General features: G+C 43.7%; 1 protein-coding gene across 3 annotated transcripts in view; it reads right to left on the reverse strand.

Annotated features, from left to right (window-relative positions):
• Nucleotides 1-8,973, reverse strand: part of LOC137347150 (protein argonaute-4) — a 130,794-nt gene extending 121,821 nt beyond the window's left edge. For all 3 annotated transcript variants that reach the window (XM_068011299.1, XM_068011298.1, XM_068011297.1), the window contains exon 1: nucleotides 8,875-8,973. In XM_068011299.1, the coding sequence (XP_067867400.1) occupies nucleotides 8,875-8,893 (19 nt within the window). In that variant the 5' untranslated portion in view covers nucleotides 8,894-8,973. The remainder of the gene's footprint in view (nucleotides 1-8,874) is intronic.
• Nucleotides 8,974-12,023: the final 3,050 nt, after the last annotated feature.

The raw sequence follows: 12,023 nt of genomic DNA on the forward strand, positions 1-12,023 counted from the left end.
TAGAGAGAGGGGGAAAGAGAGAGAGAGGGGGAAAGAGAGAGAGAGGGGGAAAGAGAGAGAGAGAGGGGGAAAGAGAGAGAGAGGGGGGAAAGAGAGAGAGAGGGGGAAAGAGAGAGAGAGGGGGAAAGAGAGAGAGAGGGGGAAAGAGAGAGAGAGGGGAAAGAGAGAGAGAGGGGGAAAGAGAGAGAGAGGGGGAAAGAAGAGGAGAGGAGGGGAAAGAGAGAGAGAGGGGGAAAGAGAGAGAGGGGGAAAGAGAGAGAGGGGGAAAGAGAGAGAGGGGGAAAGAGAGAGAGGGGAAAGAGAGAGAGGGGGAAAGAGAGAGAGGGGGAAAGAGAGAGAGGGGGAAAGAGAGAGAGGGGGAAAGAGAGAGAGGGGAAAGAGAGAGAGGGGAAAGAGAGAGAGGGAAAGAGAGAGAGGGAAGAGAGAGAGGGAAGAGAGAGAGAGAGAGAGAGAGAAGAGAAAGAGAAAAAAAGGAGAGGGGCAACCAGCTCATCCTATTCAACCTCTTTGAGGAACCCTGAGAATCCAGCATGAGAACTGGAGAAAACTGATGCAGAAGCTTTTCGCAGGAGAAGACTTTCTCTTGACATCTCCTGAACGAACTGCTTCTGAAAAGATCCCAGTGACAACCGCATGTGTCTAGTGACACCCGTCTGTGTTTATCCGGACGCCAGACCAACTGGAACAATCCATATCTTATTCTTTTTCTTCAAGAATTAACAAGTACTTGGCCAAAGTATTTGTTTTTTTTGTAAAGTTGATGTCTGCAGAGAAAGCTTCTTTATTTTTTTCTTTAACTGGTGTGTGTGCACGCATGTGTGTTGGCTATATCAGTAACTGGGTAAAACATTTAAATATATGTTGTGACCTGTGGAGAAGAGGAACTAGAGAAGGACAGTGCACTCCTCCATCCTCGGTCGTAACAATAGGATGTTTTCCCTGGCTGGTGAGCCTAGAATCAGGGGACATAGTCTCAGATTTAAGACCATTTAAGATTGAGAGGAGGAATTACTTCACTCAGAAGGTGGTGAATCTTTGGAATTCTCTATCCCAGAGGGCTGTGGAAGCTCATTATGGAGCATGTTCAAGACAAAAATCAATAGATTTCTGCAGACAAATGACATCAAGGGATATGGGGATAGCCCAGGAAAGTGGTGTTGAGGTCGATGATCAACCATGATCTAACTGAATGGTAGAACAATCTCAAAAGGCTGAATGACCTACTCCTGCTCCTATGTTTCTGCATTAAGCTTTGGGCACCACATCTCAGGAAGGATATATTGGTTTTGGGTGGGGGTGCAGTGCAGACTCACCAGATAGTTCACTTTCGAGGGTTAAATTATGGAGGACAGGTTGCATAAACTTGGCTTGCAATCGAGGGATGATCAGATTGAGGTGTTTAAAAGGATTCGATAGGCTAGATACTGATAAACCATTTACTCTGAAGGAGTTTTTTTTTGGGGGGGGGGGGAAATCAAGATGAACAGGTCATAATCATAAAATCATTTAGGAGCAAAATCAGGAAGCACTTGTTCACCAAACAAAATGTGTAGAAATCTGGAACTCTCCCTTCAAAAGGCTATGGATTCTGGTACAATTGGAGCTTTCAAAACTGCTTTTTTTTTTTAAGGCAAGGGTTATCAAGAGATCTAGAGCAAAAAAAAACAAAGCAGAAAAATGCAGCTGAGGTAAAGGTCAGCCATAAGCTAACTGAATGGCAGAGCAGGCATGATAGCCTACAGCTATAAAAAAAAAGTGTGTACTGATAAAACGTCACCTAGCTAAAACCAACGTAACCCAACAAATGCAACTGATTACTAGAAAAATAATTTCCTATGATCTAGCCTTTGAAACTTAACTGGAAAGCATCAACCTCATACCATATGACTCATCCAAATACACAAGCTGACAAGATTTTAAGCAATATTCATTTACATTTTGGGTTAAACTGTCCACAATGTATAAAATATCAAAATTCTCTCTTTTCTGAAAGCTTAGTCACTAAAGTAGAAAACATTTATAATTTAATTGATTAATGAGGTCACTATATATGATTTTTTTTTTGAAAAGGATCCAAATGGTAACAGCAGCCAGAAACATCCTTCAGATAACTGGAGGGGTAAAAAAAAACCTGTTCTTTCAGAATGGTTTTACGACACTTGGAATACTGGCTACCAATTCAGATTTTAAGACTTAAGTGCATTAATTCTCTGCAGCCCATTTTAAGATCTGTAAAATGAACCAAATTCAGCTATAGCACTATTTAAACCCAGGTGCACCTGAACAACTATATTTTTATTTTATTATTTAGAGATACAGCACTGAAACAGGCCCTTCGGCCCACCGAGTCTGTGCTGACCATCAACCACCCATTTATACTAATCCTACACTAATCCTATATCCCTACCACATCTCCACCTGTCCCTATATTCCCCTACCACCTACCTATACTAGGGGCAATTTATAATGGCCAATTTACCTATCAACCTGCAAGTCTTTTGGCTGTGGGAGGAAACCGGAGCACCCGGCGAAAACCCACACAGACACAGGGAGAACTTGCAAACTCCACACAGGCAGTACCCAGAATTGAACCCGGGTCGCTGGAGCTGTGAGGCTGCGGTGCTAACCACTGCGCCACTGTGCAGTTCTATCTGACAATAGAACCCATAAGGCAAATCAAATGATTTAAACATCCTTAATTACTTGATCCTGTTAAAAACTATAGCACTTGGAAAATTTTACAAACATCTCACTTTGATGCCCAATGAGAATTTTCCCTTCCCTATCTATTCTTCCATAGATATGCAAACCAAAGACAGACAATTCTGATACAGAATGCTTGTGTAAACTTCAAATATTCATAACTTTTTGCTAACTATTTAAAAAAAATTGAACTGCAGTGACTATAAAGCAGCAAAAAATGACATCACACATACCTGCTTTCAACACTATTTGCTGAACAGGTGACTAGGATGGAAAAGTATAACAGCACTGCAGATTTGAAGATATTAATTTAAGTAACTGGCTATTGGATTTGTCCACATTGCAAAAAAAAAGCATACATATCAGCAGGATGTAAAATGTGAATGAAGTGATCAAAAGACAGGTGTTCATAACATACCCTATAAAATAAAATACAGCCAAACACAGATTTCAGTGGCAATATAAGTTTTTTTTAAAAAGGTCCTAAATACTACAAATTTGAATATAGACTTTTTTCCAGAACACTGTTTTTACTGTTAGTATGAGGATTCAACTTCCAAATAATCCAATCTATTGGTCTCCATCTTCTAAATTCCATTAGTAACTGCATTTTCCCTGCTAAACAGTCGCAAGATTTCTTAAAAAACTGATGCACTGCACTATTTTGACAAAATAATCCTGAGCCCAAGTAATCAAAAGTTGAACGTATTACAATGATCCCAATAATTAGTTCCTAGAATACCCATTTGTTACATAACAAATGTTTCAAAATGTAAGATTTCCCATTTAGTACTGACTAAACTATTGACAATTTGTCATCAAATGAATAACTTAAGTTTACGATTAGCAGAAAAAAAACTTTTGACGAAATTAAGCAGCTGTCATTCACATCCCATTGCCCCATCTATTTCAGCAGTTATCTTGACATTTCTTCATCAGGGAAGTGGAAAATGAAACCAGATTTTGCGGTTCAATTAGACAGGTGTCAAAAAACTAGATACTGAAGACTGCATTCAATTTTTTTGCACCAACTTTTTCCTCTTTTGCTGAAGATGTTGACTTCTTGTGGAGGTGAGCAGTAAGAACATGGACAGGCTATTTTATCCTAAAAAGGACATCACAGCCCAAGCATGATCCAGTTCTCACTCGCCATGCACATTTCCAGCAAGGGTCACTGGATGACGATCAAGAATGGAAGGCCTGCATGATTTCTCCCTCCTTAACTCAAGAGGCATGAAGGTCAATACTTGCAATCATAACAGGGATCAAACCCAAGACCTTCCTTGTCTACCTGGCTCAGATATTAACACTGCACTGTAAAACTTAACTTGCAACATTGCGATACAAATTTCTTTATTACCTTACACATTTAAAAGGGTAGTTCCTTTTGTTGAAGTACCCCATAATCCTTCAAGTATATAGAGATCGACCTGCATAATCATCAATGCCTCCAATGGCCTTTGTTCCACAAGTTTATGCTTTAATACTGCCAATTGGAAGCAGACTTTCAGTGCAAAACTTCCATCGATACCACATTATGGAGGTCTGATTCAGCGATACACTAAACAATGTTGATGCCCACAATCCACATGGAGGATCCCCATTTAGAGACAAAAATGTTAACTTCTATAAATCCTAAATCACTTATGATAATATACTGTAATGCTGTTAACTGTTTATATGCATAGATGGCATCAAGGGATTTAGTTCATCCAAAAATTTTATCTCTAGGTTAAGTTAATCAAGCCAAATATAACAAAACTGCAGAAGATATCCTTTGCTTCCAGTTGCATTGAAGTTTGTTGTAAATCTTGTATTGTCAATTACGGATGAAATGCACTGACTTAATACAAACAAAACTTGTTTAGCGTAAATCCAAATGCAGAACTAAGTGTTAGCAGTTTATTTCCATTCAACATTGATTATAAAAATAGATGCAAAATTCAACAGACTCAACCCTAATTGATAACACTGCAAACAAACAGGAAGAAACTGCAGCAAAACACTGATTACATCCCAAACCCTAGGCATTTTTAAGAAGTTGACCCCCCCCCCCCCGCAACCACCATACAGCCCTGATTTCTTAAAGCAACAAGTTGCTCCCAATCACTCCAGCTAAGCAGGCCCAGACTTCCATCACTTGGCAGGGCTTGATCTCCAAATGCCTCTCTCAAGCCTCTGCTTAAAAAGAACTTGTGCTCCAAAATGTTCACTTTCTTGCAAGCAACACTCTCCCGCAACCAAAACCTGATCCTGGAAGTGCTTATCAAAACTATAGGCTGACTGATACTTAGCTTACCAACAGTGACTATTAGTTTTACCAAGGCCACCTTAATACATATAACTCACTTCCAGATCTTTAATTCTGTGGAGGTTACAGGTTTGAACAGATGTGGGCCTGGAGTTTCTGTAATCAAGGTTCTCGGGCAGGGTAGCTTTTTAAACTAATTGATTACTACAGAAGCAGTGCAGGCCTGTGGCTTCAACTGACTCCTAGTCACTAGCTCAATTAACTAATTGATATTTCTGTAGCAGCAGAACAGATCAATTGACTCATTTCATGCTCTTTGTGTTACTTTTGAAACTAACTGCTGGAGCAGCATGGCAGACCTGGTCAGTGGCTTCAACTGACTGTTGTTCAGGTTTTTGGGACCACAGGTGCCTTTGAATCTCAGTGCAATGTGATGAAGCTCCCGCTCCCCAACAGGTGCAATAGCCTGGGGCCATAGCCAGTTTTGTGGGTGGCAACTGTTTTGAGCAAAGGGACTATTGAACTAGTGTAAAAGGTTATCGATACGCAAGTGTAAAGTAGTTACGGGGGTAACACACTTGTGCTTAAAATTTCACAATCTTTTGCATTATTTGATTCCAGCCAGATCAAGCCGTAATCATGTGAAAACTCCAGGCCATGATGCATGGCTTTCCGTGCTAACTGTAGTCAGATTTAGAGTGACCATCTCAAGTAATATTAACTCTTCCTCTCAGTAGCCAAATCTTCTTAGTAAAAGAAAGACTTGCATTTATATAGCATCCTTCATGATCTCAGGAGGTCCCAAAGCACTTTACAGCCAAGTAACTAACTTCTGAAGTACAATTACTGCTGTAACGTAGAAAACGTGGCAGCCCATTTGCACATTTCAAGCTTCCACAAACACAATAATGGCCAGATAATCTGTTCTAGTGGTGTTGCTTGAGGGATAAATAATAGCCAGGATACCAGGGAGAGCATCACTGCTTTTCTTCAAGATAGTGCCATGGAATCTTTTACACCCATCCGAGAGGGTAGATAGGGGGTTGGTTTAACATCTTACCTGAAACAATCCTTCAGTACTGCACAGAGTGTCTTGATTTTGTACTCAAGTCTCCAGAATGGGACTTAAATTCACAACCTTCTGGCTCAGAGGTGACAGTGCTACTCAATGTGCAACAGACGAAACTACTCCATGATAAATTCTGTTTCCTCCCCCCCCCCCCACACCACCATTAGCTGTCTTTTGACCTGCTTCCCTGATGACAGGTAACCAGATTTGATGCCAGGAGTTTGTTTACAACCAACATATGTTGACTGCAATTTTACTTTTACAAGTTTTGAAATTGTTTAAAAATTTCCTTAACAGAAACACAAAATATTTTAAGATTTAACCATTTTCCTATATTACAACAGTAACTACACTTCAGAAGTACTTAATTAGCTGTAAAGCACTTTGGATTGTCCTAAGGTGGAAGGCACTACATAAAACAAACATTCGCTCTCCTCATTTCATCTGAATACAATCCCAGTAGACCCCAGGTAAAAAAATTAAACAAGTGAGTAATTCCAGAACAGTATTTTTAAACAACTTAAATGACTAAGTCTTTTGTAGGGGGAAAACAAAGACTGAAAGTCTGTCAGCACATAGAAGAGCCAAAGCCTCAATTCCCATTTGTGAAAAGACATATGGTTTGAAAGGTTTATGCAACCATGAGAAGATCTGGATATTAAGACGTCGCCTAATTAATGTACACGGTGAGCTACAATAAACTGTGTCCAAAGTTATTCTGTATTTTTGGTTCCTACAGAGTTCCACAAGGTTTAGTTATACTGTTAAAATTAACAAATCTAAAGCAATACTTTCAGATGCAACAACTTGCATTTATATAGCACCTTTAACATAGGCAAACATCCCAAGGAGCTTAAGACGACAAAAATTGACAAAGTCAAAGGAGGAGCTATTAGGACAGAGGACCAAAAGCTTGGTCTGGAGGGGGTGGGGTGGGGGTAGAGAGTTTCGGGAGCATCTTAAAAGGAGAGTGGGATGGAAATATAGAGAGAGATTTATCGAAGGAGTTTCAGAACTTAGAGCCCAGCCAGCTGAAGGCATGGTGGGCAATGGTGCAGCAATGGGACTGGGGGATGCAAAAGAGTTGTCAGAGAATTTGAGATGGTGGAGGTTATAGAGATAGGGGCCAGCGAGGTCATGGAGAGAATTAAAGACTAATGAGAATCTTAAAATATTGGCTCCCAGTCCAAAATGTTTATGTAGTTCAGCTACTACAAAGGTGATAGTTAAGTAGGACTTGGTGCAGGTTCGGATATGAACAGGAGTTTTGGACAAACTCAAGTTTATAAAGGGTAGAAGATGGGAAATCAACCAGTAACCCATTGAAATAGTCTAGTCTGGAGGTAACAAAAGTACACCTGATCATTTCAGCAGCTGTAAGCAGAGTGAGGGACAGAGATGGGCGATAATAGAGGTGGATGTAGGAAGGTCTTTGCGATGCAGACGATATAGGTTTGCAGCTCAACTTCATTGGAACAGGTTGTAAACAATTTGGTTCAGCCAGGGATGAAGATGGAACTGACGGCAAGTGAACAAGAGTTTGTGGTGGGGATCAAAGACAATGGCCTTGGTCTTCCAAATGTTTAATGGAAATTGCAGTTCATCCAGGACTGATGCGAGAAAAGCTGACAGCGGCAAAAATTCATATCCGGGTAAAAAAAAAAATCCAGTGTTTAACATCCAAAAACTACTACTGCATTAAACGAAAAAAAAGACATTCTCCTGAGCAGAAGTAAACTGTCTACAAGTGTATTCTTACATTCCTGCTTTACAGACTCATGTATGCTGCTTCTACTATTACCAAAAACAAGAGCATCACCCAAACAAAAAGCAGGGCATTAGTCGACGTTACACAAATTTTGCTTCTAACCTCATCCCCATCTCCTCCTTTGTAGTTAATAAAATCCACATATATTCTTTCGCCACTCACTTTCTAAATTCACTTTGTGTCTGAAACTGAACAAGCTTCGAACATTCGATCCATTAACAAATCGATCATATTAGACCAGAGGGACTGAATGGGATACTCCTGATCCTCACCAAGCTTGTTGGAGACGGATGTTACGGCCCTTCTCTCAGGGACATTTTTTTTTAAAAGGGAGTTCCTACACGACCTAGCTATGCAGCTCTTTAAACCCATTTATAAACAGTCGCCTCACTGTCCTCGTATATCGCACCCCCTGGTGAATGCAAAGCCGGATTGTTCCAACTTTGCTGTGCGAACTCGTCTCGCTGGCTTTGTGTTCTTGAAACCAAACCCTACACAAACTGCCCTCTTCCACTCATGTAAATACTCGTTCCATCCCTCCCACCAGCGCCTGGAGTCCCCACCAAGCCCGGCTGCGCTGTATCAGGCCGTGGGAGGGAGTGAAAGGAAACAGCCGATACGGAGCTCGCTATAAACACAAAGTAGCCACTTCCTCCTCCGCCGCCAACACGCTCCAGGCCCTGGCTTTCCGGGCCTTGCTCCCCCATCACCCTATAACTCACAACCTGTTTCACTTGTTTACAAACAGGCTCGAGGTGCGTGTCCGCCAGGCCTCGCTCGTAGAACTAAAAAGGTCCCTCACTCCACACTCCGCCGCTCGGGAAACGGACCAGGCCTAAATCCCCGGGCATCCCACACACATTCACCCGAAAAACAATACATCTTGTTCTCAATGGCAGTGTGAAGCGTTCCTTTTCCTCCAACACCTGGGCTGCGATTTGTGCGTGGCTGTGAATTGGAGACTGGGCCCTCAACCAACCCTCGCTCCCCCGGCTTCTGCCAAGCGCTGGGCGGCAGTCGATCACATTTTCCCTTCCAAACATTGCCGAGAACAGCCAACCCGCCGCGGCTCGAGTCTTTTACCTGGCACAACTGGCTCCATTCCCGCGACTGCCAATTCCCGATTAAGATCGAACCCGACTCCCCACAAACCGACTCTTCGGACAACACAACCACTGCGCATGCGGTCGAGGGCCCGGAACACGCATGCGCGTATCAGGGAGCTTTAAACCGCGCGCGCCTGTGCACGTGCATGTGAACAGGGACCAATAGTGCGCGTCTCTGCTTCATTGGCAACTTGCAACTTGGCAGTGAGAACAAGATATTTCCTTTGGTTGGGTGTGTGAAGGGGTCGTTGGAAAATGTTTTGTTTTGCACCCCTTAACAAAAGTGTTTCAATTTACTAAATACTTAGGTGTAAACAATTGGGTTTACTTTGAGCAGGGGGGCAACAGCTGGGACTCGTGATGTGTGGCACGACCACCGTGCTAAGTGGAATAGATTTCAAACAGATCTAGCAACTCAAAACTGGGCATCCATGAGGTGCTGTGGGCCATCAGCAGCAACAGAATTGTATTCAACCCCAATCTGTAACCTAATGGTCCAACATATCCCCCACTCTACCATTACCATCAAGCCGGAGGACGAATCCTGGTTCAATGAAGAGTGCAGGAGGGCTTGCCAAGTGCAGCATGAGGCATACCTCAAAATGAGGTGTCAGCCTAGTGAAGCTACATCACAGGATTACTTGCATGCCAAACAACAGAAGCAGCATGTGATAGACAGGGCTAAGCGATCCCACAACCAACGAATCAGATCTAAGCTCTGCAGTCCTGGCACATACAGTCGTGAATGGTGGTGGACAATTAAACAACTAACAGGAGGAGGCTCCGCAAATATCCCCATCCTCAATGCTGGGGGATCCCTATCAGTCTGCTGTCAATCATCAGCAAGTGATGGAAGGGGTAGTCGACAGTGCTATCAAGCAGCACTTGCTCAGCAATAACCTGCTCAGTGACGCTCAGTTTGGGTTCCGCCAGGGCCACTCAGCTGCTGACCTCATTACAGCCTTTGACCAAACATAGAGAAAAGAGCTGAACTCCAGAGGTGAGGTGAGAATGACTGCCCTTGACATCAAGGCAGCATTTGACCGAGTATGGCATCAAGGAGCCCTAGCAAAACTGGAGTCAATGGGAATCAGGGGGAAAACTCACCGCTGGTTGGAGTCATACCTAGCACAAAGGAAGATGGTTGTGGTTTTTGGAGGTCAATCATCTCAGTCTCAGGACATCACTGCAGGTGTTCCTCAGGGTAGTGTCCTAGGCCCAACCATCTTGTTAATGACCTTCCCTCCATTATAAGTTCAGAAGTGGGGATGTTCCCTGATGATTGCACAATTCGATGCACTCCACGTGATGTCAAGAAACAACTGAAGGCACTGGATACTACAAAGGTTATGAGCCCCGACAGGATCCCCAAAGACACATTGTACAGCGAGCTCGCCACTGGTATCAGACCCACCGGCCGTCCATGTCTCCGTTATAAAGACGTCTGCAAACGCGACATGAAATCGTGTGACATTGATCACAAGTCGTGGGAGTCAGTTGCCAGCATTCGCCAGAGCTGGCGGGCAGCCATAAAGACAGGGCTAAATTGTGGCGAGTCGAAGAGACTTAGTAGTTGGCAGGAAAAAAGACAGAGGCGCAAGGGGAGAGCCAACTGTGCAACAGCCCCAACAAACAAATTTCTCTGCAGCACCTGTGGAAGAGCCTGTCACTCCAGAATTGGCCTTTATAGCCACTCCAGGCGCTGCTTCACAAACCACTGACCACCTCCAGGCGCGTATCCATTGTCTCTCGAGATAAGGAGGCCCAAAAGAAGAAAAAAGAAGAATGAGCCCCGACTACACTCTGGCAATAGTACTGAAGACCCATGCTCTAGAACTTGCTGCGCCTCTAGCCAAGCTGTTCCAGTACAGTTACAACACTGGCATCTACCCGGCAAAGTGGAAAATTGCCCAGGTAAGTCCTGTATGCAAAAAGCAGGACAAATCCAACCCGGCCAATTACAGCCCCATCAGTTTACTCACGATCATCAGTAAAGTGATGGAAGGTGTCATCGACAATGCTGTCAAGCGGCACTTGCTTAGCAATAACCTGCTCAGTGATGCTCAGTTTGGGTTACGCCAGGGCCACTCAGCTCCTGACCTCATTACAGCCTTGATTCAAACATGAGCTGAACTCCAGAGGTGAGGTGAGAGTGACTGTCCTTGACATCAAGGCAGCATTTGAGTGAGTATGGCATCAAGGAGCCCTAGCAAAACTGGAGTCAATGGGAATTGGGGGGAAATCTCTCCGCTGTTTGGAGTCGTATCTAGTGCAAAGAAAGATGAGTGTGGTTGATGGAGGTCAATCATCTCAGCTCCAGGACATCACTGCAGGAGTTCCTCAGGGCAGTGTCCTAGGCCGAACCATCTTCAGCTGCTTCATCAATGACCTTCCTTCCATCATAAGGTCAGAAGTGGGGATGTTCGCTGATGATTGTACAATGTTCAGCACCATTGGCAACTCCTCAGATACTGAAGCAGTCCGTGTAGAAATGCAGCAAGACTTGGACAATATCCAGGCTTGGGCTGATATGTGGCAAATAACATTTGCACCACACATGCCAAGCAATGACCATCTCCAACAAGAGAGAATCTAACCATCTGCCCTTGACGTTCAATGGCATTACCATCGCTGAATCCCCCACTATCAACATCCTGGAGGTTACCATTGATCAGAAACTGAACTGGACCAGCCACATAAATACTGTGGCGACAAGAGCAGGTCAGGGGCTGGGAATGCTGCAGCGAATAACTCACCTCCTGACTCCCCAATGCCTGTTCACCATATTCAAGGCACAGGTCAGGAGTGTGATGTAATATTCTCCATTTGCCTGAATGGGTGCAGCTCCAACAACATTCAAGAAGCTCGACACCATCCAGGACAAAGCAGCCCACTTGATTGGCACCGCGTCCACCACCTTCAACATACACTCCCTTCATCACTGACGCATAGTGGTAGCAGTGTGTACCATCTACAAGATGCACCGCAACAACTCACCAAGACACCTTTGACAGCACCTTCCAAACCCGCAACCTCTACCACATAGAAGGACAAGGGCAGCAGATGCATGGGAACACCACCACCTGCCAGTTCCCCTCCAAGCCACACACAATCATGACTTGGAAC

This window comes from Heterodontus francisci, chromosome 31 (assembly GCF_036365525.1).
Source record: "Heterodontus francisci isolate sHetFra1 chromosome 31, sHetFra1.hap1, whole genome shotgun sequence".
NCBI lineage: Eukaryota > Metazoa > Chordata > Chondrichthyes > Heterodontiformes > Heterodontidae > Heterodontus > Heterodontus francisci.